At 43.7% G+C, this 24,895-nt stretch overlaps 2 protein-coding genes across 3 annotated transcripts in view; one reads left to right on the forward strand and one right to left on the reverse strand.

The window, feature by feature from the left end:
* LOC111874899 (retinol dehydrogenase 14) overlaps positions 1 to 3,985 on the forward strand; it is a 15,655-nt gene extending 11,670 nt beyond the window's left edge. The window contains exon 6 of one of the 2 annotated variants that reach the window (XM_023870760.2): positions 3,940 to 3,985. In XM_023870760.2, the coding sequence (XP_023726528.1) occupies positions 3,940 to 3,973 (34 nt within the window). In that variant the 3' untranslated portion in view covers positions 3,974 to 3,985. Of the gene's footprint in view, positions 1 to 3,935 lie in introns of both variants that reach the window. The other variant, XM_023870762.2, reaches the window with a different exon arrangement.
* Position 3,986: 1 nt separating this feature from the next.
* On the reverse strand, positions 3,987 to 19,886 carry LOC111874898 (retinol dehydrogenase 12). The gene is made up of 6 exons (XM_023870758.2): positions 19,739 to 19,886; positions 12,595 to 12,798; positions 7,922 to 8,080; positions 5,663 to 5,782; positions 5,369 to 5,576; positions 3,987 to 4,491 (listed from the first exon to the last, which is right to left on the reverse strand). Exons 1-6 carry the CDS (start codon positions 19,851 to 19,853, stop codon positions 4,341 to 4,343), a joined length of 957 nt encoding a protein of 318 aa, XP_023726526.1. The 5' UTR covers positions 19,854 to 19,886; the 3' UTR covers positions 3,987 to 4,340.
* Positions 19,887 to 24,895: the final 5,009 nt, after the last annotated feature.

The raw sequence follows: 24,895 nt of genomic DNA on the forward strand, positions 1-24,895 counted from the left end.
CGTCTCCTTGTCCTTTCTTGTTTGCCTTTCTCTTCGACCCTGAAGATGGAGACGATATTTTCTTCCGAAATATCTGGCGCTCTCCGAGCTACACGCCTTAGAACCCAAGCAGGATATGGTCTTCAAAGTCGCCATTTTCATAACCTGAATTTCAAAATACGTACATAATTTCATTGTTAATTTGGAGAGTCTTACCATGAAACAAAGAACGAGGAGATTGGGTAGCTTTACAGTGAGTGTACACATCACATCATAAATTTGTTTATTAAGGACATTAGTAACGCCGTTTTGTTTCCTTAGGGCACTCGTAATGCATTCGCAGTTTCTTGCTGCTGTCAATCGTTTGCAAATTGGTTGCTTAGCTGTCCTTCACCTTTGTCTCTGGACACGAACTGCGTGTTCATCACGTAACAGTATGCATGTATTGGTTTCCTAAATCAGTGTTAGAGGCTCTACAGCTCTGATAAATATGTTCCTGCAAGTCGTGATGTAAGGCAGCCGTTTGTACTGTATTTTGTGTGTTGAATAAATGAAGTTTTCTTCTTGAAATGTACGTTCCTTTGAGCAGTGGGCTCTGTATGCAGTTATCACTGGGACCAAACTCCTGCATAACAGACTGTACTTTGTGTGACACACTTTCCGAAACAGAATTATTTGAAAACAAGAAGTAGGCAGTGTAGTGGATCTGTCTGCTTCCTGTAAATAAATTATTTAAAAGTTTTGTTACAATGAGGGGTGTCAGACAAAGTCCATTTCTTCTCCAGGTCTCCTGTAATGATGTCACCTTCACGCGGTGTAAAAACAAGGCCTCGAAGTCAGCGTCTTGGCGGTGCAAGCCTTTCATCTTCAGTGAAAACTATTTACTATACAAGCTTGGCACAAGCTTGGCTAAATCCGTTTCGAAGCAATTTCTTAAGAAATTATTTTAAGAGCTGCCAAGAGCAGCAACCTAGAATTTGTCAATGTGATTTCCATCCCATTCAACACGTTCCCAGCGCCTCGGCCTTTTTTAAGATCCTGAACTGGAATGTCTCTCGATTCCCCCCCGCAAATCGCTTAATGCCCAAAACGTCCGAGAAACGCTTTCAATTCAGTACATTCATTGAGTTCTGGAAACAGTCAGAAGTCAGCTGGAGCCAAGAGGGGTGAAGTGACGGGAGGTTTGACAAAGTCGCATAATGAGGAGCTCAATAACTCGTATCTTCACTAAGTACAATTAGAATGATCAAGTCAAGGAGGATGGAATGGGCAGGGCATGTAGCACGCAGAGGTGCTAATAGGAATTCATATGAGATTTCTGTGGGAAAACTAGAAGGAAAGACCACTAAGAAGACCTAGACGGAAGTGGAAGGATAATATTGTGGCATGTTTTCTCAAAGTAAGAACTGTGAAGCCAGAAAAATAGCCATTCCTACGTAACGGCTGTGTAACACACAACAGTGGAGTAACTGTTGGAAGCGGTGTTTTCTGTGCACTCCGTGCCGAGGGCTTGAAAAGTATGAGGCTGGTTAGTTCTCGGAGAGACTTCAGGCAGGAAGATCGTATACCCAAGCCAGGCCTGTTCTCTTGGCCCAGCGCGGGAGCCCGAAGACATCGTACAGCTCACGGTTCAGAATAACCAGCCCCGTACGTTGCAGACAAAGAGAAGCAAAGAAGAGGATTCCAGCTTACGCTTGTGTTCCCGGCGGCACTGCCTCAGTTGAAACCTAACGGTACCAACGTACGCTGAGGATCCTTTGTAATCCTTACATTCCACCCTTAACCAGTGTTGCAACATCGGTGAATCGGCGCTAGCTTGTACGAGTAAGTTCAGGTGGGCTTCGGCCCGCCTGCTTGTCGGAGGTTACTGCTACCATCAGATGATGTAACTGTCCCTGGTTCATTTCCTTTTAGCTTATACCCCGTTCCTAATATTAGTGTCAGTAATATCACTTTCCTGGTACGCTCGGTGTAACTTTGACAGAAGATTAGGTAGGGATTCTTGTAGGAATATCTTTAAGCAATTGGAAATAATGACATTATATTCACTATATATATATATATATATATATTAATTACTTCTCTTCGTAATAAATAACAAATTCAATTCCAATAATGAGATTCATGAATATGTAACTCGAACCCATGATAACTTACATGTTCCTGCAGTGAAAACAGCAAAATTTAATAATGGAACATACATAACAGACATTAAAGTGTACAATCACCTCCCTCAGTCAGTAAAGACCTTAGGCAATAATGTTAAAAGTTTTAAATCTACACTGAAGAGGTTCTTATGTCAACATTCTTTTTACTCACTGAATGAATATTATCAGTATACTGAAGACAAGGATGTAGAGTCCATCTGCTATTTAAATGGTTAATTTAATTTCCATCCTGTATAAGAATTATTTTTAACTAATACTAAATACAAGGTCTTAATAATAGTATTTTACGTTTGTACCTATGGAATTTTTATTATATAGTAATTTTTCAATTTTATGAATTGTATATTTTAGACTGCTATCGAATTGTATATATTATGATTTAGTTTTTACAACATGATCGTGACAATGGTAACCATTTACCTGCATTTATTACAGTACATAGAGTAATCTGATATGTTCTACATCCTAGGCACATGGTGACCAGAGAGGATTCATGGAATTTTAAAATGAATGAATGAATAAAAGTTTTCAGAAATTCGCTAAAATTTCCACACTTCACCTCCTTCGGAATATCTGATTATAACGGAATAATAAAGCAACGTCAAACGGACACATATATGTTTTACGGCTGTATATTTCATAGGGCCTTAGAAACACGCGATAAAAGCTGCCCCAACTTGAGAACAGAAAACGTCCAGAGTAAATTTTCTCTAATTTTATATACACTCGTCTTCTTTCCAGAATACTGGCTTATTCTGCTATCAATTTTTCGTATCGAAATTGGGATGAACAGTGGAAAACATAATAGTAACATTTTCTTGAAACAAGATCTAGAAGTTTGTGACGACGGTACATTAATACAAACGTTTTGCTTCTGGACATTATCCACCGGCCTGTTTTCATTTAAAACACAGCTTTTTGGAGACTGGATTCTGTATCCATCTTCAGGTGAAACCTACTCAGTTTGGCCCAATCGATAGACTAGTCCTTGTCTCCGGATATCAGCACCAACACCAGATAGGGTATACGTATAAACCAAGCACACCATAAGCCATCTGCGAGAGTTAAGGCAAAACATTAAAATATTAACTACACATTTACGAGGCCTTGCACCAGAGAACTCTCAAAATAAAAGTCATCACTGGAGAGACAGATTCTCCGGATGGTATCAACACAAAAAACACAGAATAGGAATTCTAAACGTTTATTTATAATTATGTAGTATCAACATATGAATATTGTACGCAACTGCCTGCTTTATGGAGCAGAGCTTTCATTGAGAAGCCGTCAGTTGTGCGGCTACTCAAGAAGTTCCCAGCATTTCATGGACCCCGAAAGTTCATTAGCCCTCTACTAGTCCCTATCCTGAGCCAGATCAATCCAGTCCATAATACTCTATCCGATCTCTCTGAGATCCATCTTAATATTGTCCACCCACCTACGACTTGGTCTTCCAAGTGGTCTCTTTCCTTCTGGCTTTCCCACCAATATCCTATATGCATTCCTCTTCTCCCCCATTCGTGCTACATGCCCTGCCCACCTCATGCTCCTTGACTTGATCATTCTAATTATACTTGGAGAAGAGTACAAGTTATGAAGCTCCTCATTATGCAATTTTCTCAAACCTCAAGTCACTTCATCTCTCTTCCATCCAAATATTTTCATCGGCACCCTGTTCTCAAACACCGTCAGTCTATCTTCTTCCCTTAATGTCAGAGACCAGGTTTCACACCCATACAGAACCATAGGCAAAATTATAGTTTTATATTCTAATTTTTATTGTTTTAGATAGTATACGTTCCCGTTGCCAGGCAGCAGATTCTTAACAATGCAACAACTGGACTACAATAGAAGAGCTGTGTTTTCTATATGGTCTGTGCCGAGATATTATAAAGGACAAGGTCACTTCAGTCGAGTTCTGTACAGGAGTCTGCGAAGAGAGAACTTGAGCCCGGAGGCAGAGAAATAGCCACTGTTGGAGCCGTTACCAAAAAACGTCTAGTAACAGACTGAGAACACTAGACTGTTTGCTGTAGTGAAGTGTAAATTGTTGAAATAGCGATACTGCTACAGTTACGACCTGTAAATGATCAATAAATCTATTTCTCAATCCAAACCCCGTCTATAGTCACACTCATACACGTGACAATATATAATCGTACATATATACACGCAAGTACTGTAATTGCAATTTCAGTGTGCAGCCCAGCTGGGCGGTGCGGTGTCGTCCGCGGTGAATGGGTTCCAGTCTTCCAGCCCCACCAGCTCTGCACTTAAACTCCACAGCTTCCTTGCTGCCTCGGGGTCGCGGGCCTTGGCTGAAGCTCTCTTCCGCTTGCAGTCGCTGAAAAACAGAATACGCTCAACAGAGGGAGCAAAACTTGGCCAGGGGGTGGGTACTGGTTGATCTACACCACATATGTGGGATATGAGCTTCTCGCTTCAAGGTTAACACAACAGCTGGTTCCACCTACCACCGTACTCTCTTTCGTCTGCTGTTCCAAGGTTGCATGCAAAAAAAGTTGCTCATGACTTTCGGTACTCCAAAACGTTGGCCTGTCTTCGAACTACATGGAGTCATCGCTTAGGAAAAATCAAGCCCAGGGGCTGCGCCATAGCTCAAGTGGTTAGTCGCTGGCTTCCCATAGCGGCGGCCCGCGTTCGATCCCGGGTCTCGTCAAGTGGGATTTGTGGTGGACAAAGTGGCGCTGGGGCAGGTTTTCTCCGAGTACTTCGGTTTCCCCTGCCAATCTTCATTCCACCAATTGCTCCACAATCATCCTCACCTATCATTTTGGCTGGTACAATAGGCCAAAAGTCGTCGCAGTACAAGGGACTTAGTCCCACCCCACTTGGAATAAAAAAACTCAAGTTAAAAAATTCTTTCTACGTCTTATTCTTTTTAAAAATCAGGCCCTATGGTTTCCCCCAAATCAGATTTAACGTGGAACTGCGAATATTACAGCCAATGGTACGAATTTTTGAACGGGGGATGAAAGTAATGCATTGGACTGAAATATCTGCTGATAATTATAAAACACGCAGAAGAGTTCGCCTAAAATAACTGATAATGTCTGAGTATTTCGTGGCAGATATTAGAACATCTGCGGGCGCGCGCGCGCACACATACACGCACACACACACACGCACACACACACACAAGGGCAGATTTTCTCCATTAAGCTAGGGCAAATATTTCTGAAATTCCCTTCAGTCCTTACCTATAGTAGAGCCCTGTCTTATCGGCCAGTTTCTCGTCCACCGCGCAATATATCGTGGTCTGTGCGCCTTCTTCAGCAGTTTTGAAAAATAATGCCCCGACTCCGTTCAGAATGGCTCGCACCCCGCGGAAATATGAGTCACTCGTGTGCCTGAAGAGCTCGGTCTTGACAATCCCAGGGTGCAGAGAGTAAGTTGTAACGCCCGTCCCTGAAACAGAAGACAGCCACGGGCGCTGAGGATGAGAACAGTCAGCTTTGCACTCCCAGTCCCACACGGCAATCCGCCTGCCTTACCTTGAAGCCTCCTGGCCAGTTCGTTGCAGAACAGCACGTTGGCAAGTTTGCTCTGGGCGTAAGCTTTGGAAGGGCTGTAGGACTTCTCAAGATACGGGTCATCGAAATGCATGGTTCCAACTGGAAAGAGGCAAACATTACGCTTGAGAACGTCCCTTTCCGCAAACACCCAAAATAATATCCTTGTATGTAGAGTTGAAATCATACATTTCTTTAACGTACCAGTGTACGGCTCATCTTCCTCTGGGACCTGTGGCGCACCTTTGCGAACCATTCATCATTCGTATGTCTGTGTGGGCGCAGTTCGCTAAGAAGCGCCACAAACACCAATGGCAAACAAGCCTTACGGCAGAGCATTTTTAGACGACAGCAACAGAAATCTCTGTTAAAATATACCAAATTAGACAAAAAATATTCTTCAGTTAATCTCTGTTAAATTATAACAATTGAGACAAATATTTTTTTATTGCTAGTGGGGTGGGACTAAGTCCCTTGTACTGCGGCTACTTCTGGCCTATTGTACCAGCCCCAGATGATAGGTGAGGGTTATTGTGGAGCAACTGGTTGAATGAAGATTGGCAGGGGAAACCGAAGTACTCGGAGAAAACCTGCCCCATCGCCACTTTGTCCACCACAAATCCCATTTGACCAGACCCGGGATCGAACCCGGGTTACCGCGGTGGAAAGCCAGCGACTAACCGCTTGAGCTATGGCGCGGCCTTCTCGAGACAAATAAGTATTCTTCAGTTAATCTCCGTTAAAGTATAACAATTGAGACAGGGAAGTATTCTTCACTTAATCTCCGTTAAAGTAGTTGCCTGGTAACGGCTTCTAACAATGGCTAGACATCTGCTACCGGGCTCTCGTCCTCTCAACTGCGGCTCCCTTCCAACTGCATATTCTTGCTTCATTTGTCCTCTTTATAACCGTCTATTGTTGCATGCGGGAACGTGTTTACCGAGCCGGCTCTACACGCTACAATATACTTTTGGCAGCACTCTACGAACCAAGGTGTAGGCAATGCTACCGAAGAACTGTCCTGTGGAGTTGTGTCTGAATTCTCCACCGGCGCATGCGTGCCGGAAGCATGCTGAAGTAACTCTGTAATGACGATGTAGTGGTCAACACTGACCTCGTGTCCATGGCATGCGGAATAAGAAGTTTCTGCAGTCCATTCTTCCTTCGCAAGGTCATCTACTCTCTCCCCTCCACATCCACTCGACGAACTTCTCTTGTTTTTCGCATCAACCGCCCAAGGTTTCGAAACTGCAACAGAATCGCGTGCTGCTTGCTATACAGTACAGAGGGTCTCCAGTGGAAATGTTTGTGACAAATAGTCTCGAGTAATTTGTTGCGAATCTTGGCCGGGGTACCGGCTATCCTGACTGAATTTTCCGTGGTTTTTCTAAGTACCTAGAGTCAAATGCCGCGATAGCATCTCGATGTAGGCAATGGCCGCTTCCTTCTTCATGATTTTCAATTCATCATACTTGAATCATCCAGTCATGTGATGCTGTGTAGTCTATGCTGCTGAGAGATTCGTTGCATAGCATAGAAAAAAAACTTGTGGACTATTCCTTCGAATGGTGCCGCATTTACTGCGACGTTACTTCAACAACTCATATGCATTTACAGGAAGTGTACATCAAGACGAATGGGGGATTTAAAATCCTGAGGACCAACAGGCCGTGGAGGCCCATAGATTATGTGAGACGTCGAGGCTCCCACATTTACTAGATAATCGGCTCACAGATGGCGGTGAGGTTTTCAGCCGTTCTTTACCCCCCAGGAAGATTCCTGGTACTCAATTCTGTTAGAGGCTGAATCGACCCCAGGGCCATAATGCAGCTTAATTGGAAAATCCCATCACTTCATCGGGAATCAAACCCGCGACCTTCCGGTTTGTAGCATAGTGCCTTCCGCTGTTGTGTTTCCGGACAGAGTTTGCTTCTTCTGGGATACGACGCCGTGTATTGTGGGAGTGTCGAATTTCAGGGGAACTTACCGCTTATGCAGTCTTCAGGGTCGGAAGATAAGAGAACAAATGAGGAAGCACAGTGGTACTGTGCTGCTTACGCGCTTGCCCTACTCTTTTCAGACCCTGAACTCGGTGGCGGTTACGTTCCTCTAAAACGCCGATAAACTTCTACAAGACTACACGGTGTCTTACCTCAGAAGATCGCACTGTTCACGGCCATCGGGGCGTGACAGCCGCGCATCTCATCTCCGTTTCTTGGCATCAAACCAAACTGTACTCACATACATGTGCATAGGAGGACACAATGACGATCCTTGCAGGAGCGGAGCGGATGATGCGCGGCAGGAGCAGACAGGTGAACAGGAAGTGGCCCAGGTGGTTGACCCCGAACTGCGTCTCGAAGCCGTCCTCTGTTTTGCCCTGGGGGCACGCCATGATCCCTGAAACAAATGCTCTATGTGCTGATGTATGTTGATTGCTTGGTAAAACTGAGGTACTGTGTTTTCTGTGGGATGGTTGTCTGTCCTCCCTCCGGTCAATGCGTAACAAAATAAAAACACAATAAGAAATAACAGAAATTTATTAATTAACACTGCTTATGAATTGTAGTTAAGTAGGTGCCTCAACAACGTGGATGAGAGAAAATTCTGGGCCCTGACGGGATTCGAACTCATCGGTCGTGCAGCCCGTAGCCGACTCTTGTCTTACTGTATTATAGTGAAGCATACGTTTTAATATTGTTACAAAGCGATGCAGCCCATCTACTGGGACACAACATAGATACCATAAAGAAAAACACACAAACTTGAATTGACGCTAGTAAGGAGGTTGGTCTAGAAGTAAACACAGAGAAAACTAAGTACAAGTTGCTGTCTCGTCACCAGAATGCAGGGCAAAGTCATGACATAAAGATAGCTAATAGATGTTTTGAAAATGTGGGACAGTTCAGATATTTGAGAACGACAGTGACAAATCAAAATTTGATTCAGGAGGAAACAGAGGATAGTGAACTCAGGTAATGTTTGCTACCATTCAGTCCAGAACCTTTTGTCTTCTCGTCTGCTGTCTAAAACCTAAAAATCAGAATATAGGAAACTATAATTTTGCCTGTGGTTCTGTATTCTAGAGAAGTAAATTAATGACAAGACACAGAAACCACCCATTCCACTTAGTGGAACAGAGACCATGGCCGGAAACAGGCGCTACTGGAGCCATAGTAACAATATCGGGCATAATCAAATGATTCCATCAATACAATCAGGAACTACTAACAATAGGGGGGGGGCTAATCATAATCTTAACCATAACTCAATGATGGCGAGACATCGTACGAGAGGGAACATACCAAGGCCTACACACCAAGAAAGTAACCAAAGGGTTACGATGAGGCATAAGCCTATTTATAATCTCAGAGGTCACCTTTACTTATTTTGGCCATGAAATTAGATCTATTACTAAACTTCTCAAGAACACTGAGGTTGGTATCTCATATAAGACCAAAAACAATATAAAACATCTGTTGAAAATCAATGATGACAAAAATGATATGCATAACCTTAGCGGGGTTTATCAACTGCAATGTTCTGACTGTCCATTGAAATATATTGGACAAACTGGACGGACCTTTAAAATCAGATTCAAAGAACACATACGTGACAAAAAATAACGGACAAAGTTCCAAATTTGCTCAACATGTGTTGGACACCACACATGAATATGGTACGATAGACAGAACATTGGAAGTTTTGTATATCGGCAAGAAGGGCCGAACCTTGGATACTTATGAAAAGTTTCATATATACGAAATCAGTAAACAGAACCTACAACTGAATGATAATTTCACTGAAATATATAATCCTATATATGATGTTATAATTGATACACACAAAACGTAATATACAGTTATACCCTCTCCCCTCCACCCTTACCGTCACTTCCGCATACACCTTACATCTCACCCCGCCCTCCCTCCCTTACATTGACCTTAATCCTACATCACCAAATCAGTCGTTGTTTGCTTTCCGTGCAATACGGACAATTCTTCTTAATGACGAGGCAGCATTACACAGTAAGTAATAACATATACTCTATATTATATCTTCAATGTTAAATCATTTAATTATAANGTTGTATATTGTAGCACAGCAGGTTGCATGAAATTAACATCATATGCATTTTACTTGTTTCTATTTTTATTTTTTCATGGTTGCTAGTTTCTTACTGTTCCACCCCCCTCGTGTTCTGTGTTTGTGCAGCTGCCAGTAAGTCTCGTCTGTTGTGACGTCACTAATTCGGAGCCCGCCCCCTAGTTTCTTTATCTGCGACTACTGTTACGTTTACATTTAAATTAACCCAGCCCACCTCTGCAATTCTTGTGACGCCGCGATAAATTGGCGACGGTATCGTCTTTCAATCGCATACCCTGCGTAGCATGGCGCACTGCCAAGGACGTCTTCTTCAGGGCGAATATAAACGAAAGATAAAGTGCTTCTATCTATCCTTGGCTGCTTTCTCAGTTTCTTGATCCAGCACAGTCTGTTAGGACTCCTTGGACGGGGGATCAGCCCGTCGCAAGGCCGCTACCTACACACAGAACAACACAACACAGAATAAACGTACATACAAACATCCATGCCTTGAGTGGGATTCGAACCCACGATCCCAGCGTCCAAGTGAGCGAAAACGGTTCATGCCTTACACCAGGCGGCCACCGTGACCGGCAGATAATGTGCTTCGGTAATGTAATTAAGGACATTCACATACACGTGATTATTTTGATATGGCAACCGCCCTTCGGTAGCATCACATACATAGCATATATGTAGAGCATACTCATAGATACCACGAAGAAACTCACAGAAACTTTGGTTGATGGTAGTAAAGAGGTTGGCCCAGAGAAAACTAAGTATGTGTATATGTTGCTGTCTCGTGACCACAGTGCAGGGCAAAATCGTGACATAAACACAGATAGCAGATGCCTTGAAAATGTGACACAGTTCAGATATTTGGAAATAACAGTAACAAATCAAAACCTGTTTCAGGACGAAATTAAGAGGAGACTGAACTCGGGTAATGCTTGCTACCATTCAGTTCAGAAGCTTTTGTCTTCTCGTCTGATGTCTAAAAAGGTAAAAATTAAAATATACAAAACTATGATTTTGTCTGTGGTTCTGTATGGGTGTGAAACTTGGTCTCTGACGTTAATGGCGGTGAGGTTGTCAGCCCTACGCGTCGGCCGCCATTTAACCCCAAGAATATTCCTGGTACTCATTTCTGTTAGAGGCTGAGTCGACCCCAGGACCATAGTGCGGCTGGAAGGATCAGATCAATTGAAAAAAATCCAGTTACCTCATCGGGACTTGAACCCACGACCCTCCGGCTTGTAGCATAGTGCTTCAACCAACTTAAAAAGTAAAACTGCTATAATTACAGTTTAACTCGAAAAGCCTTGGAGAATCGTGGTTTTCCTTGAGAAAAGTCTATCCTCACCCTGTAAAGAGAGCGACAGAAGCTTTAATTCCATTTGCAACTATATACTCGGGAGTTTCAGCACTTGTAACCATAAAAACAAAAAGAGAAATCGACTGGATGTCGAACATGACATGCTTGTTACTATAATTTTGCCTGTGGTTCTGTATGGGTGTGAAACGTGGTCTCTGACATTAACGGAGGAACATAGACTGGGGGTGTTTGAGGAACAGGATGCTTGGGAGAATATTTGGATTGCCCTTCCTAGAATTCAGCTATTCTTTCGCTGGGAGTCGCATGGCTTTCTGTGCCTTACTAGAAATAATGATTCTCATTACTCATGTGTTTCGTAGTTTTCTCACGAAGTTATTTTTAAAATGCGCTGAAATTTCACGGAATAATACACGAACACTACCTGTACAACATACTGCGTGTAAAGATAAAAAGGTAAAGCTATCCCTGTAACAGGTCGTGAAGGCCCATAGGGTTGTGAGATGTCGAGGCTCCCACATTTCCTCTAGACAATCGGTTCACAGATGGCCGTGAGGTTTTCAGCCTTACGCGCCGGCCGCCCTTTATCCCACCCCCGGAATATTCTTGGTACTCATTTCCATTAGCGACTGAGTCGGCCCCCGGGTCACAGTGCGGCTGGAAGAATTACATAAACTGAAAAAACCCACATCATCGGGACTCCAACCCGCGACCTTCCGGCTTGTAGCATAGTGCCTCAACCAACCAACTACGCTACCACGTGCCACCAACATACTGCCAACCAACTACGCTACCGCGTGCCACCAACATACTGCCTGTCCATGTCTTTACTTCATAACACAAACGGGTTACAAATGGGAGTACACAGAGAAAAACAAGTAAAAGAAGTAACCTCTGCTACTCACAGAACTTACAACACTGTGCAATCTATTATCAATAATGAAAAGTTACTTTACATAACACTTCAACAATTATCTTGCACCAAAAGACCAATAAAATATACACCAGACCCACAGTAAGTGCATGCAACAAAATAATTACAGCATGATAATTTAAAAATAATTTTAAAGTATTCTGCAAGTAGTTTACACCTTTAAAATGTAAGCGTTGCAGCGCGACAAGGGGGCGGCAGTTTTCTCTACAACTTGTCCGCCTGATGATGGCAGCCAATTGGGCTGCGGAACATGAGGAGACAGATGCTTTCGAAGTGCGAATTTTAATACACGCGCGAGTGCTAATTTAGACTATCTGCAGATCTGTTAGACTTTTTTAATCAACTTAACGTCCCTTGAGAATTTAACCACATACGTAATTCGCGGTTCCTGTTAGTGTATTATCGTGTTACCTGTATTGATTTAGTTAGTTTTGCCCCGGCGTTCCGCACTGCACTAGATGAGCAGAGAACTTCAGTCTTGGGACCCATGCTCACGGCTACTGCCACATTTACTACCAAATACAAAACATGCGAGATTCGTCCTTGAGTCTCATGCTGTACCTGCATTGTTGATAAGCAGGTGGATTCGATCCTCGGTCTTCAGCAGCTCCTGGGCACACTGTCTCACCGAGGCAAGGGAGCCCAAGTCCAGCCTGACCACACGCACAGTTCCGGCTCCTTGCACATCCCTGGTGACGTCACGGATCTCTTTGGCCGCAGCTTCTGCCTTGTCCACGCTTCTACAGGCCATGACCACCCGAGCACCTGGAGAGAAGAAATGCCTCTGCATCAGCCTCGACACGTGGAACCACTGCTGCAGAGGGAATTTCACGTACGAATTTGGAAGCCATTTTATTCACTGCAAAAGCCACTGACTTCGAATAAAATGGTGAGATGAATTAGCAGTCAGAGAGGGCGTTAACCAGTGCTTCACCGTAGTTTCGAAACATATACTGCCTCCACTCACAGGACTGAAAACTGAGCCACGCAAGTTGCCGGCAACTGGCAGGCGACAAATAACGTTTTGGAAGCACTACGTCCTCGCCCACATGTTGATGAACTCCTACCGGACTATAATGTATTATATACGCTTTACAGACCGCTGCAAGAACCTCGACTACAACAGAGATTTTTCTCTATCGAACCGTGGCCTTACAATCTTGGGACACACCCAGTATCTTATACGGTGAATACAGAAAGCGGGGGGGGGGGGGGGGTCCTGTTTCATGTTGTAAAAACGCCGACCGNCTTTCTAGAGTTAAAACAGCCGGACCGTGAAGCACGTCTCTCGGTTTTCCCTGATACCGGATTGTCTGTCTCCACTCCTGCATAGGTTTCAATGGCGTGGTGCCTAAGCATTTAAATCAGAGTGGTAACTATATGTACCAGCTGTCATTACGTTAAAGAACTGCGAATTTTGTCCATAGCGTGCACTGGGTATGATTACATACCTGGCTCTCTGTGTAATGAAGATGGTGCCTTGCAGCGAGCGAGGATGGAGCTGAATTTTGAAATATTGTGGACCAGTTTTAGGATTTAGAAGTGTAAGCACGGGGCACAATTTATATTCCACTCCAGCAACAATAATATGTTACAAGCCGAAAGGTCCCAAGTTCGATTCCTGATGAGGATTTCTCAATTGACCTAATCCTTCCAGCCGCACTGTGGCCCTGGAGTCGACTCAGCCGAGTACCAGGAATCTTCGTGGGGGTAAAGGGCGGCCGGCGCGTAAGGCTGACCTCACCGCCAACTGTGAACCGATTGTCTCACAATCCTATGGGCTTCCACACCCTGTTACAGCGATAGTTTTGCCTGTTTCTTAATAATTACGATAATGATGATAACAGGCCATTTATACACATATGTTTCCGCGGCAACAGAGGCTCACGCAGCAATGGTACAATTTCTGGAGAAACAGGATGTCCTAGGAGGGAAGGTCAGAATTCTGGGAGGTCATAGTAACGGTCATTATAAAGCGGCCTCCGTAGTCTAGAGGTAACGTTCCCACCTCATGACTCGTTGTACGCGGGTTCAAATACCCGGCGGAGGTCGTCGAATTTTTAAGGGCGGAAAAATTCAGGGAACAAGTCCTCCGGGAGGGACTTTAAGCCGTGTGTCCTGTGTCGTAGCTTTACGGCACGTAAAAGAACCTCATATCTCTCAAGGAGATCACTGAGCCAAATTCAAGGACGTTTCCCGCCCAACAATAATCTCTAAGGCCTCTGATAGATGGGGGAAGCATTATAGACACCGCCAAGCTAGTGGAGGACGAACTCGCATGCTCGGCGGGACTGATGGTACGCACCATTATCGGTAGGCTATAGAGACTGGTAGAATATCATAGAGGGAAGCACAATGGACCAATACTGGTCTAAGTGCATGGGGAAACCCACCCTCTCCAATAACTAACTAACTAACTAACGGTCATTCTAAGCAAAATTTGTATGTGTACTTGTGTCGTATTCCGAAAGTCAAAGTTATGTAGGCCAGTCTGTCTTGGAACAAAGCTTAAGACCAGATCTATATTACTGTACTACAGTTGCAGGCTTGTTGATGTGGGGCGCTCTCTCTAACGTCAGGACGGATCTGTCATTTACAATTCCTGCTGGTCTTCGCCAGCGCAGTCTTAATCAGATCAGGGTCCCATTGAGCTCATGACATATTTTATTGTCTCAGATTCGAGATTCCCCCAACCTGGAGGGTCAGGTCCCCGTATTTATATCCCACAGGAACAGGGTGGCCCGCTTGTAGCCCCAGGCACTGGGTTCCAATATCGTCGCCTTGTACGGCCCGCTGGGCTGCGGTGAATTTATTCGGATCGCCTCCAGGCGGGGATCGCCGAAATTTTCCCGTTGGTCCTTGTTATATAGTGTCGGTACGGACCGAACAGAAGACACCGCGTCTTCTACTGTTGCGTGTTTATTCGTTTGCGCGGAAACGTTTACTGCGATGTTACTCAGCAACGGCTTCCTTTTCTTATGTTGTATATGGTGACACCTGGTATAGATTGTTGTCTAAGGTATGGTGATGCTTACTATAAACTGTTGTATATGTTAATACCTATGTGGTATATGGGGATACATAGTATTTAATGAATTGTTTTATAAGGTAATTGATATAATATGTTATATGGTATATTGTGATATGAGGAAAAGACTGTACCTTATGGATACATAGTATGAGGAGACGATTGTACCAACAGAAAGTATCAAGAGATTAACTTCAGAAAGGATCAAAAGATTAGAGCTTTGTCCTTCACCTGTACTGTCACAAGAAAGAAGTTTGTTTTTACTAAGAACAAGACAGCTGTGGACCCTCCAAAAACTCACGAGGGTGATGCAATGAATGACGCTAGTCAGATTACTCCAGCAGGGTAACGCCCTAACTGGACCACATAGATAAGCCCACCGGGGCGTTACCAAGACGCTTTTTGATATCGACGCTGCCCGAGTATCCATTAAGTGGAGCAGGAGCTGTCTGATACCAGGAGTCGGCCGCTGCCCTTGCTCAGGCAGACCACTTATTTTCTTACAAACAGGGTTTTCTCTACAACTGTGTACATTATCAATAAACGTATTAGTTAATTTCAAGTTGCAGTACTCTCACACCCCGCACTGACTCCCAAGAGAACCGCTCGCCCTGCCAACCTGCAATCTGTCCCATCACCGGTATACAACACTTACTGCACTATTCCGGCTTTCAGCCGTTATGTCACAGAGAACGACTATTTGTGCATGTTATTCGTGGTAGATTGCTTTGAAACACAGTACCTCAGTTTTACCAAGCAATCAACATACACCAGCACATAGAGCTACTGTTCAATATTCGTTGAACAGTAGCTCGTTAGATCTCTGTGTGTCGTCAGCTTTGTCGAGACGTGAAAATCGAGCGTACGATGCAACAGAGGGTGAATGTGAAATTTTATGTTAAACTTCATAAATCTGCAAGTGAAACGTTAGAGATGTTAAAGCAGTTTATGGTGAATCTATTATGAGCAGCAGCAGCAGCAGCAGCAATGTTTCTAAGTGGCACAAACGTTTCACAGAAGGCAGAGAAAACCTGAACGACGCTGAAAGGAGAGGTGCTCCCATAACAAAGCGAACGGACTTTGTGGAACAACTTCAAGAAGATAATATTTTCGATTGTGCCATCACTGGTGTTGAAGCATGTTGTTATCAGTATGATCCCGGGGCAAACGCCAGTCCACGGAATGCATATCGAAGAATTCCCCAGTCCGAAGATCAAAACAAAGTTAATCATCTACTTTGAATTTGTACCCGAAGGGACCACTGTTAATCAGACTCCTACTAACGTTATCTTATTCTCTGAAAAATGTATTGGGCGCTTGGCCTTTCGAAGCCTAGTGGTTCTATATGCACCACTTGCTGTAACATACCAAAACACTACATTCTACCCACAAAGTATATCTGTGTGTTCCGTACGGTTCTCACAATAAACAGCGACTGTTTCCCTAAACAGCATTAACCGGTTGGGCTTTGTAACGGAGATGTAATGTGTTTCCTGTGAGGTAGGGACTTAGTTTTCTGCCTACAGACTGTATTTGTGTGTTCCCTATGGTTCTCACAGCAAACAGCGACTGTTTCCCTAAATAGCATTAACCTGTTGGGCTTTGTAGTGGTGACGTAACGTATCCTGTGAGGTACGAACTGAATTTTTATACATTATTTAAAAGAGATTCAGTCTTTAAATTGTTAAATACAGACTCCGTATATAACCTCAACGAGTAACACGGTTGCCGTGTTTGTAATTTTTGACCCACAAACAATGTTCCATACATGACGTGTAAACAGATTCTCTCCGTACCACATTCTACAAGCATAACACGAACGTTTCACTAGCTACCGTTATCACGCCGGAAACTACGAAATCTGTCATATTTTTTATTTCTCATGCATACATACTTTCAGGATCCTAAACTAAGTGGCTTTAATATTGCCCCCAACTTCCAATGTTGCGCGTCCGCCATGTTGTTATTGCTGATTGTTGTAAACCGAAAAATACGATCTTGGGGTTGGGACGGTGTGAAATGGAAGAATGTGTATAGTAGGCTGCTGGTCGTAAGTAAATCAGTGTATGACAATGCGTCGAGGTGAACTCTGGGGTCCACAAAGCCTCCTATCCTCTGGCCACTGGAGTTAAAACAGCCGGAGCAAGTAACTGAGNACGATTGTACCAACAGAAAGTATCAAGAGATTAACTTCAGAAAGGATCAAAAGATTAGAGCTTTGTCCTTCACCTCTGCTGTCACAAGAAAGAAGTTTGTTTTTACTAAGAACAAGACAGCTGTGGACCCTCCAAAAACTCACGAGGGTGATGCAATGAATGACGCTAGTCAGATTACTCCAGCAGGGTAACGCCCTAACTGGACCACATAGATAAGCCCACCGGGGCGTTACCAAGACGCTTTTTGATATCGACGCTGCCCGAGTATCCATTAAGTGGAGCAGGAGCTGTCTGATACCAGGAGTCGGCCGCTGCCCTTGCTCAGGCAGACCACTGATTTTCTTACAAACAGGGTTTTCTCTACAACTGTGTACATTATCAATAAACGTATTAGTTAATTTCAAGTTGCAGTACTCTCACACCCCGCACTGACTCCCAAGAGAACCGCTCGCCCTGCCAACCTGCAATCTGTCCCATCACCGGTATACAACACTTACTGCACTATTCCGGCTTTCAGCCGTTATGTCACAGAGAACGACTATTTGTGCATGTTATTCGTGGTAGATTGCTTTGAAACACAGTACCTCAGTTTTACCAAGCAATCAACATACACCAGCACATAGAGCTACTGTTCAATATTCGTTGAACAGTAGCTCGTTAGATCTCTGTGTGTCGTCAGCTTTGTCGAGACGTGAAAATCGAGCGTACGATGCAACAGAGGGTGAATGTGAAATTTTATGTTAAACTTCATAAATCTGCAAGTGAAACGTTAGAGATGTTAAAGCAGTTTATGGTGAATCTATTATGAGCAGCAGCAGCAGCAGCAGCAATGTTTCTAAGTGGCACAAACGTTTCACAGAAGGCAGAGAAAACCTGAACGACGCTGAAAGGAGAGGTGCTCCCATAACAAAGCGAACGGACTTTGTGGAACAACTTCAAGAAGATAATATTTTCGATCGTGCCATCACTGGTGATGAAGCATGTTGTTATCAGTATGATCCCGGGGCAAACGCCAGTCCACGGAATGCATATCGAAGAATTCCCCAGTCCGAAGATCAAAACAAAGTTAATCATCTACTTTGAATTTGTACCCGAAGGGACCACTGTTAATCAGACTCCTACTAACGTTATCTTATTCTCTGAAAAATGTATTGGGCGCTTGGCCTTTCGAAGCCTAGTGGTTCTATATGCACCACTTGCTGTAACATACCAAAACACTACATTCTACCCACAAAGTATATCTGTGTGTTCCGTACGGTTCTCACAATAAACAGCGACTGTTTCCCTAAACAGCATTAACCGGTTGGGCTTTGTAACGGAGATGTAATGTGTTTCCTGTGAGGTAGGGACTTAGTTTTCTGCCTACAGACTGTATTTGTGTGTTCCCTATGGTTCTCACAGCAAACAGCGACTGTTTCCCTAAATAGCATTAACCTGTTGGGCTTTGTAGTGGTGACGTAACGTATCCTGTGAGGTACGAACTGAATTTTTATACATTATTTAAAAGAGATTCAGTCTTTAAATTGTTAAATACAGACTCCGTATATAACCTCAACGAGTAACACGGTTGCCGTGTTTGTAATTTTTGACCCACAAACAATGTTCCATACATGACGTGTAAACAGATTCTCTCCGTACCACATTCTACAAGCATAACACGAACGTTTCACTAGCTACCGTTATCACGCCGGAAACTACGAAATCTGTCATATTTTTTATTTCTCATGCATACATACTTTCAGGATCCTAAACTAAGTGGCTTTAATATTGCCCCCAACTTCCAATGTTGCGCGTCCGCCATGTTGTTATTGCTGATTGTTGTAAACCGAAAAATACGATCTTGGGGTTGGGACGGTGTGAAATGGAAGAATGTGTATAGTAGGCTGCTGGTCGTAAGTAAATCAGTGTATGACAATGCGTCGAGGTGAACTCTGGGGTCCACAAAGCCTCCTATCCTCTGGCCACTGGAGTTAAAACAGCCGGAGCAAGTAACTGAGGACTCTCCTCCACCTAGTGCCGAGGTCGAAGTTTCACCTCCGCCCATGGGACAGGCTACGTGTCACAGAGCGACCGAACCTGATAGCGCCTCTGAGGGAGGGGTAATGTACTGACTATCTCTAGCCTTTTTAGGGCTTTCTCCGTCCCCCTCTTTCCACATCACCCTACTATTCAGCGCTACGCAGTCTGACACTGAGGTCGTTCAGAGGGACAACTCTCTTTCGAAATAAATGCACGGCAATACGCAAGATGTACTCGTTAGCCGTCCGGGTCGCAGACTATCTTGACTAAGGCTTTTCGTGGTGTTCCTCAGACTCTCTGGGAAGATGCTGGTTAGTAGCGCAGGCCATTCACGCTTCCATTCACATCCTAATTTAGTATTCACCATAATCCTAACATCAAACACTGTATGGTCCAGTCTGCTGACGCTTCTTAAAAGTAACCGTATAAATGTAAAGATTAGTCAGAGAAACACATTTTTTCGTCTCCATTAGGCGATGTCAAAGTAGTCACTAAAATTTACCTCTTTTGACGAAATCCAGAACAGTGAATTTGCCGATGCCGGTGTTCGAACCGGTGACAATGGCCGTTTTCCCATCCAGCCGCGCAGTTCCATTGTACCTAGGATACCACCACATTACAAAACGTCTAATATGATGCCACGCTTACTCGCTTCTTCTCTCTGACCAAAAGCATGTCAGCATCATGCATTCTACGGGGCACTTGTCGCCAAGGAGGAAAAACATCGCGGCCACTCCAGAAGCATAACGCTGCGTCATGGTCTAACTCAGTGTCCCGCAACCGGCGTGCCGTCACAAGGTGAAAGGTGTGACGCGAATTTTTACCTATTGTAAGAAATTAATTGCCGAATTTTATTCGTTTTACTTTATCTCAGTTACCGTGTTTCATATGCTTGTATTTTATTCTCAGCCACTGCACTGATTAAATAAGATGATGCTTGTTTATTCTTTATTACATGCCGTGATTTTTTATGTACAGTAATGTTGTATTCTAAGAAATTAAACGTAAATTATCTACTCACAGTTGTTGTTATATCATAGTTTTCATTACTGATTTATTTTTATTTTTCTCGCATCTACGCGGCTTCTTTGATATACTTGCCGCATGTTCTGTGTACGTGCTTTTCCCTAAAACTGCAGGGATTAGCAAGGGTAGCAGCTTTGGAAAACTTAGAGGTGGATATTAATAAATCTTGGGAACTATTAGAAAAATATCAACAATTCTGCCAAGGTTATTACGAACTGAAGAAGCATACGCTATGGTTCGATGAAGGATGCTCAAATTTATTAGACCAAAGAAAACAAGCCAAATTGTAGTGGTTATAGCATTCAAGCGAAAGAAACGGATGTCTGGAAACTATACGAAGTGAAACCAGCAGGCATTTAAGGGGGGGGGGGAATATCTGAAAGACAAAATTGATGAGCTTGCAATGAACAGTAAGAACAAGAACATTAGAGACCTGTATAGAGGAATAAATAACTTTAAGAAGGGTTACCAACCTAGAAGTAACTTTTTATTTTAATTCGCTAAGTGGGGGGTGGAGTCTAACAAGGCCCACTCGGCACGGCGGCCACTGATTGGCCTATCATAGCCTGCCTCGGATGATTATGATGATGGACAATTTGGCGGAATGAAGATTGGCAAGGGAAACCGAAATACTCTCAGTGAAGGATGAGAATGGTGATCTGCTTGCAGATTCCCACAACATTTTGAATAGGTGGAAGAACTGCTTCTCTCTGTTACTGAACGTATATAGGGTCAGTGCTGTTAGGCAGACAGAAATCCATACAGCTGAGCCGTTAGTACCTGATCCTAGTCCTTTTGAGGTTGAAAGTGCCATTGCAAAATTGAAACGGTATAAATCGCCAGGTATTAGTCAAATTCCGGCAGAACTTATTCAAGGAAGTGGTGAAATATTACGAGCTCTGTAACTGACTTTGGCTTTTCGTTTTTGCTGTTCTCAGACAGAATATCCATCATTGTTGCCCATTGGTCCTCGTACCGTTTACTCTACCTCTGAACAACGTATACAGTCTATGATAGTAACGCCATCTGTTCCCACGGTCTCAGTTACGCGCTTGCATGCTGAGCCGGCAAGTGGCGCTCCCGGTGCCTTTCCATCGAATTAGCAGCATATCCCTTCAGTGAAGCGCTACATTGGACAGTGGAAGAATCAGTATTCGATTCCTTGCAGAGGGGAAAAAATTTTCTCTTTTTTCGTGGCATCCACATCGGGTCTGGGCCCCTTCCCCCGCATTCAGGCCGCTGGAGCATGAAGCTGACCACTCACCTCTATGTAGTGCAGAGGCTAAGAATGTCAGGAAGTGCACATTCATCTTAATGGGGCAGAGGCGGAGCTTCACATTTTTTATGGAGAGGTTATGGAAAGTTTAAAGAAGAGTCTAACAGGCGAGTAAGTGCAAATTTTGTGCGAAATCTCTAATAAACCGTCGCTTAGAGCTGATGCCAAGAACCTTAATATAGAACACCGTGCTTTTGTCAAAGGACACCATTCTGTCGCAATTTTAGCAGTAGGGTATAGGCTCCTTATTTAAGGTTTGAGCCGAACCACTAGTCCTCCTGTGCGTTCAGGTAACACAATATGTGTAGTGTGAGAATTAGCACTGACTGTGATCTCAAATGCAGCATGTAGTCAGTTCGGATATTTACTGTCATTCGGTTCAGAAACGTTCAGCTTCTCGTCCGCTGTGTAACAACTGAAGGATTAAAATGTACGTACAAAACTATAATTTTGCCGCAGTTCTGGCATTAAGGGAATAACACGGACTGAATTTCTTTGAGAACACGGTACGGAAATATTAGGGAGCTAGATAAAATTGCTTAATGACAGGCTTTATAACATGTTGCCTTCGTCAAGGAGAATGACAGTAGCGTGAATGGGGAAAAGAGGAATGCATACAGGGTTTCGGCCCTAAAGAAGAAAGAAGAAATGTGTACAAAGAAGTGGCGATTATGTGGAAAAATAAAGAAAGGTCAGTAGACTGAGATGGGGTATTTGGTTTGCCAATAATAAAGCAAATTACTTTTTAAAAAAATGTTGCTCGTGACTTTCAGTACAATCCTCGTAAAAGCCAGACGAGTCTCCCGACAAACCCGAGCACGAGTAATGTGGACGGGCCTTTATGCTGTTTTCCTTAATTTCAAATACATTTCTCAGTTACTAAATCCTTACTTGACGAGGTATCGGCCTCTAACGGTAATCGTTTCTCACAGGAAGCATGTCCATCAGTCAATGCAGATTTGAACGAAAAATCGAAAGCCCCGGGGGACCTGCTATCATGCGCACTTGAGATCACTCGCCCACGAGAACGGTCCCTCCTTAAGACAGAGGTCGGTTAACGTGTTTAGCAGCAACTACTAAGTAATGCAGGCAACTTACACAGAATAGGAAGACTGCGGTCGGAGGAGGGGGGGGAGTACTCTGAGGACATAGCAGATAAGCCACTCTGAATAAGGGGACTACGACTTCTCTGAAGTGCCTCTGGTGTTTCAGAGCAAGACGCAACCCCGTCTATGAAAAATACAAGTTGGGGCCCAAATTATGTCTAAAACATGTCTCCATGTCTGAAGTGGTCAGTTTTAATGTTATACTTTTGTTTGGCCATAAATATTTCTACGTAAATTTTGCAAATTAAATTACCCTGATGCACGTTCTGCCCATTTCATTACCCCCGAACCTGTACAGTTGTTATCAGAGCAATCCATATGGACTAATTCAGAACCTGGAGCACTTCCTTGCGTCCTGCGGCCATTGCCGGAAGTGTGCTACAGCATCTCAATATGGTGGTCCTCCAAGTACGGAGAAGAAAATTCCCACAAGAATGTACATTTTCTTGTAAAATTTTGAAGCTAATGAAAGGCTCCAAAATATAAACTGATTTTATTTCCTAAGCTGACCAGAAAAATATGTAATTTATTAGGATAAAAGAAAGCGACGGGCTATGGGATTGACGGCCGGAGTTTACTTCCCGAGAATTTTCTCTTCTCGACAGCGTAAATACCGGCCCTAGGTCCCACTCAGCATCCTGTCCAATGGACACCGAGGGTTCGTGGCTTTGCCTTTACCTAGTGCCGCCATATGTCTCCACGGCGCGGTGCAAGGGGACAAACGGCTGAATGTCACCAGTTTGGCAGGATGGAAATATCACACTCAGAAACCTCGCTTTGGGTGCATCAACATCGCGGACCCCTCGCCTCCCCTCATACACGGGGGCAGACATGTAAATATTAATATTCCTTAGTAATTTAGTTAAAATTATTTTTACCAGGACATGATATTCATTTGAAAAGAATTGTACCTGTTTTTATTAAATTATCACTCCATAAAAATATATGCCCGTGTATTTATTCAAGTAAAACTAAACATATTTTTATTATAGAAGGGTATAGCTTCAGGGTGCACAGTAATAGGCAGATATTTGACGCTTTTTATTATGATAGAGGACGTATCCCATTTCGCCTTCTATCCGCGTAAAGGAAAAGTTCTACAGTCAATATTTTTCATGCCTCATTTGCGGTGCAGATGATGGACAGGTAACAAGCAGTTTGTTGATGCGCTAACAAATAAAAGTCTGTACTTTATCACTCTTAACAACTGATACGACACGAAACAAATATAAACATCCCGATCAATGTTTTGGCACATGTCACGTTTAAAGGCAGTCAACATGCCGTTCTGACTTCATACGAGTTTCACAGAGAAGCCAAGCAGGTGTCTGTTAGTGACACAGTAGTAGACTCTCCGTCCAGATGTTTCCTTACGGCGTTCTCCTATGTCTGGCGTTTCTCTACAGCCTCTTCCCGAAAGTGGCTCTGATCATGTCACATAATTTGTACCTAGTGAGGTGCATCAGGACGATCAGTGACCAGTACCTTGCTCCAAAGCAAAGTATGGTTGTCGCCTGGCCTTCCAATATCTTCCTGTACCCCAATTTAAGCACTTCTAAATTGACGTTCGCAAGAGGAATTGATCTGAAGGATCTAAGCTTTACAGCCCACCAAATTGAGACCCTCAGTAGTGTGGAGGACCTGTTCCAAGAGCTCAGCCGTTGGGAACTTATCGTGAATGCGAACACACACAAACCTAGTCAGAGAAGTGTCAACGTGCATGGCAGCTATATCATACTGACGGCCAATGACACAGTTCTCCGTGGTCAGCTCCACAATCTGGCTGTCAGTAGCTCCTGGAATCCCAGAGCTCGCTTCGTTGTGGCTCTGTTGAACTGTTACAGTCGCCCTCCGCGCATGGCGCAACGGGTTATTGCAGAGCTCTGGAAACACCGGATCGTAAATGCTATTGCTTTAGTGTGTAGCAAGGAAGGTAAGGAAGTGCCAGTTCTCAATGTCTACACGTGGTTCCCGTACCAGAGTCCAGAGCGATGTACCAGGGTGCAGGATGTCGCCTTGCTGGATACTTGGGTCCAGACAGGAAACGGTTACTTTGTCACAAATAATCATCTCTTTCCTCAAAAGATAAACAGGAATCTACATGGATGTCCCATAAGGATAATCACGGAACCAACTGCTTTTGCTGTCGAGGACCCTGAATACCTGTTCATTAACCGCTCTAGACTGCCCGTAGTTGTGTACAGAGGTGGATGGGAGATCAGACTGTTAAATATTATATCACAAACAATGA

This window comes from Cryptotermes secundus, unplaced genomic scaffold (genome assembly GCF_002891405.2).
Source record: "Cryptotermes secundus unplaced genomic scaffold, Csec_1.0 scaffold516, whole genome shotgun sequence".
In the NCBI taxonomy this organism is placed as follows: Eukaryota; Metazoa; Arthropoda; class Insecta; order Blattodea; family Kalotermitidae; genus Cryptotermes; species Cryptotermes secundus.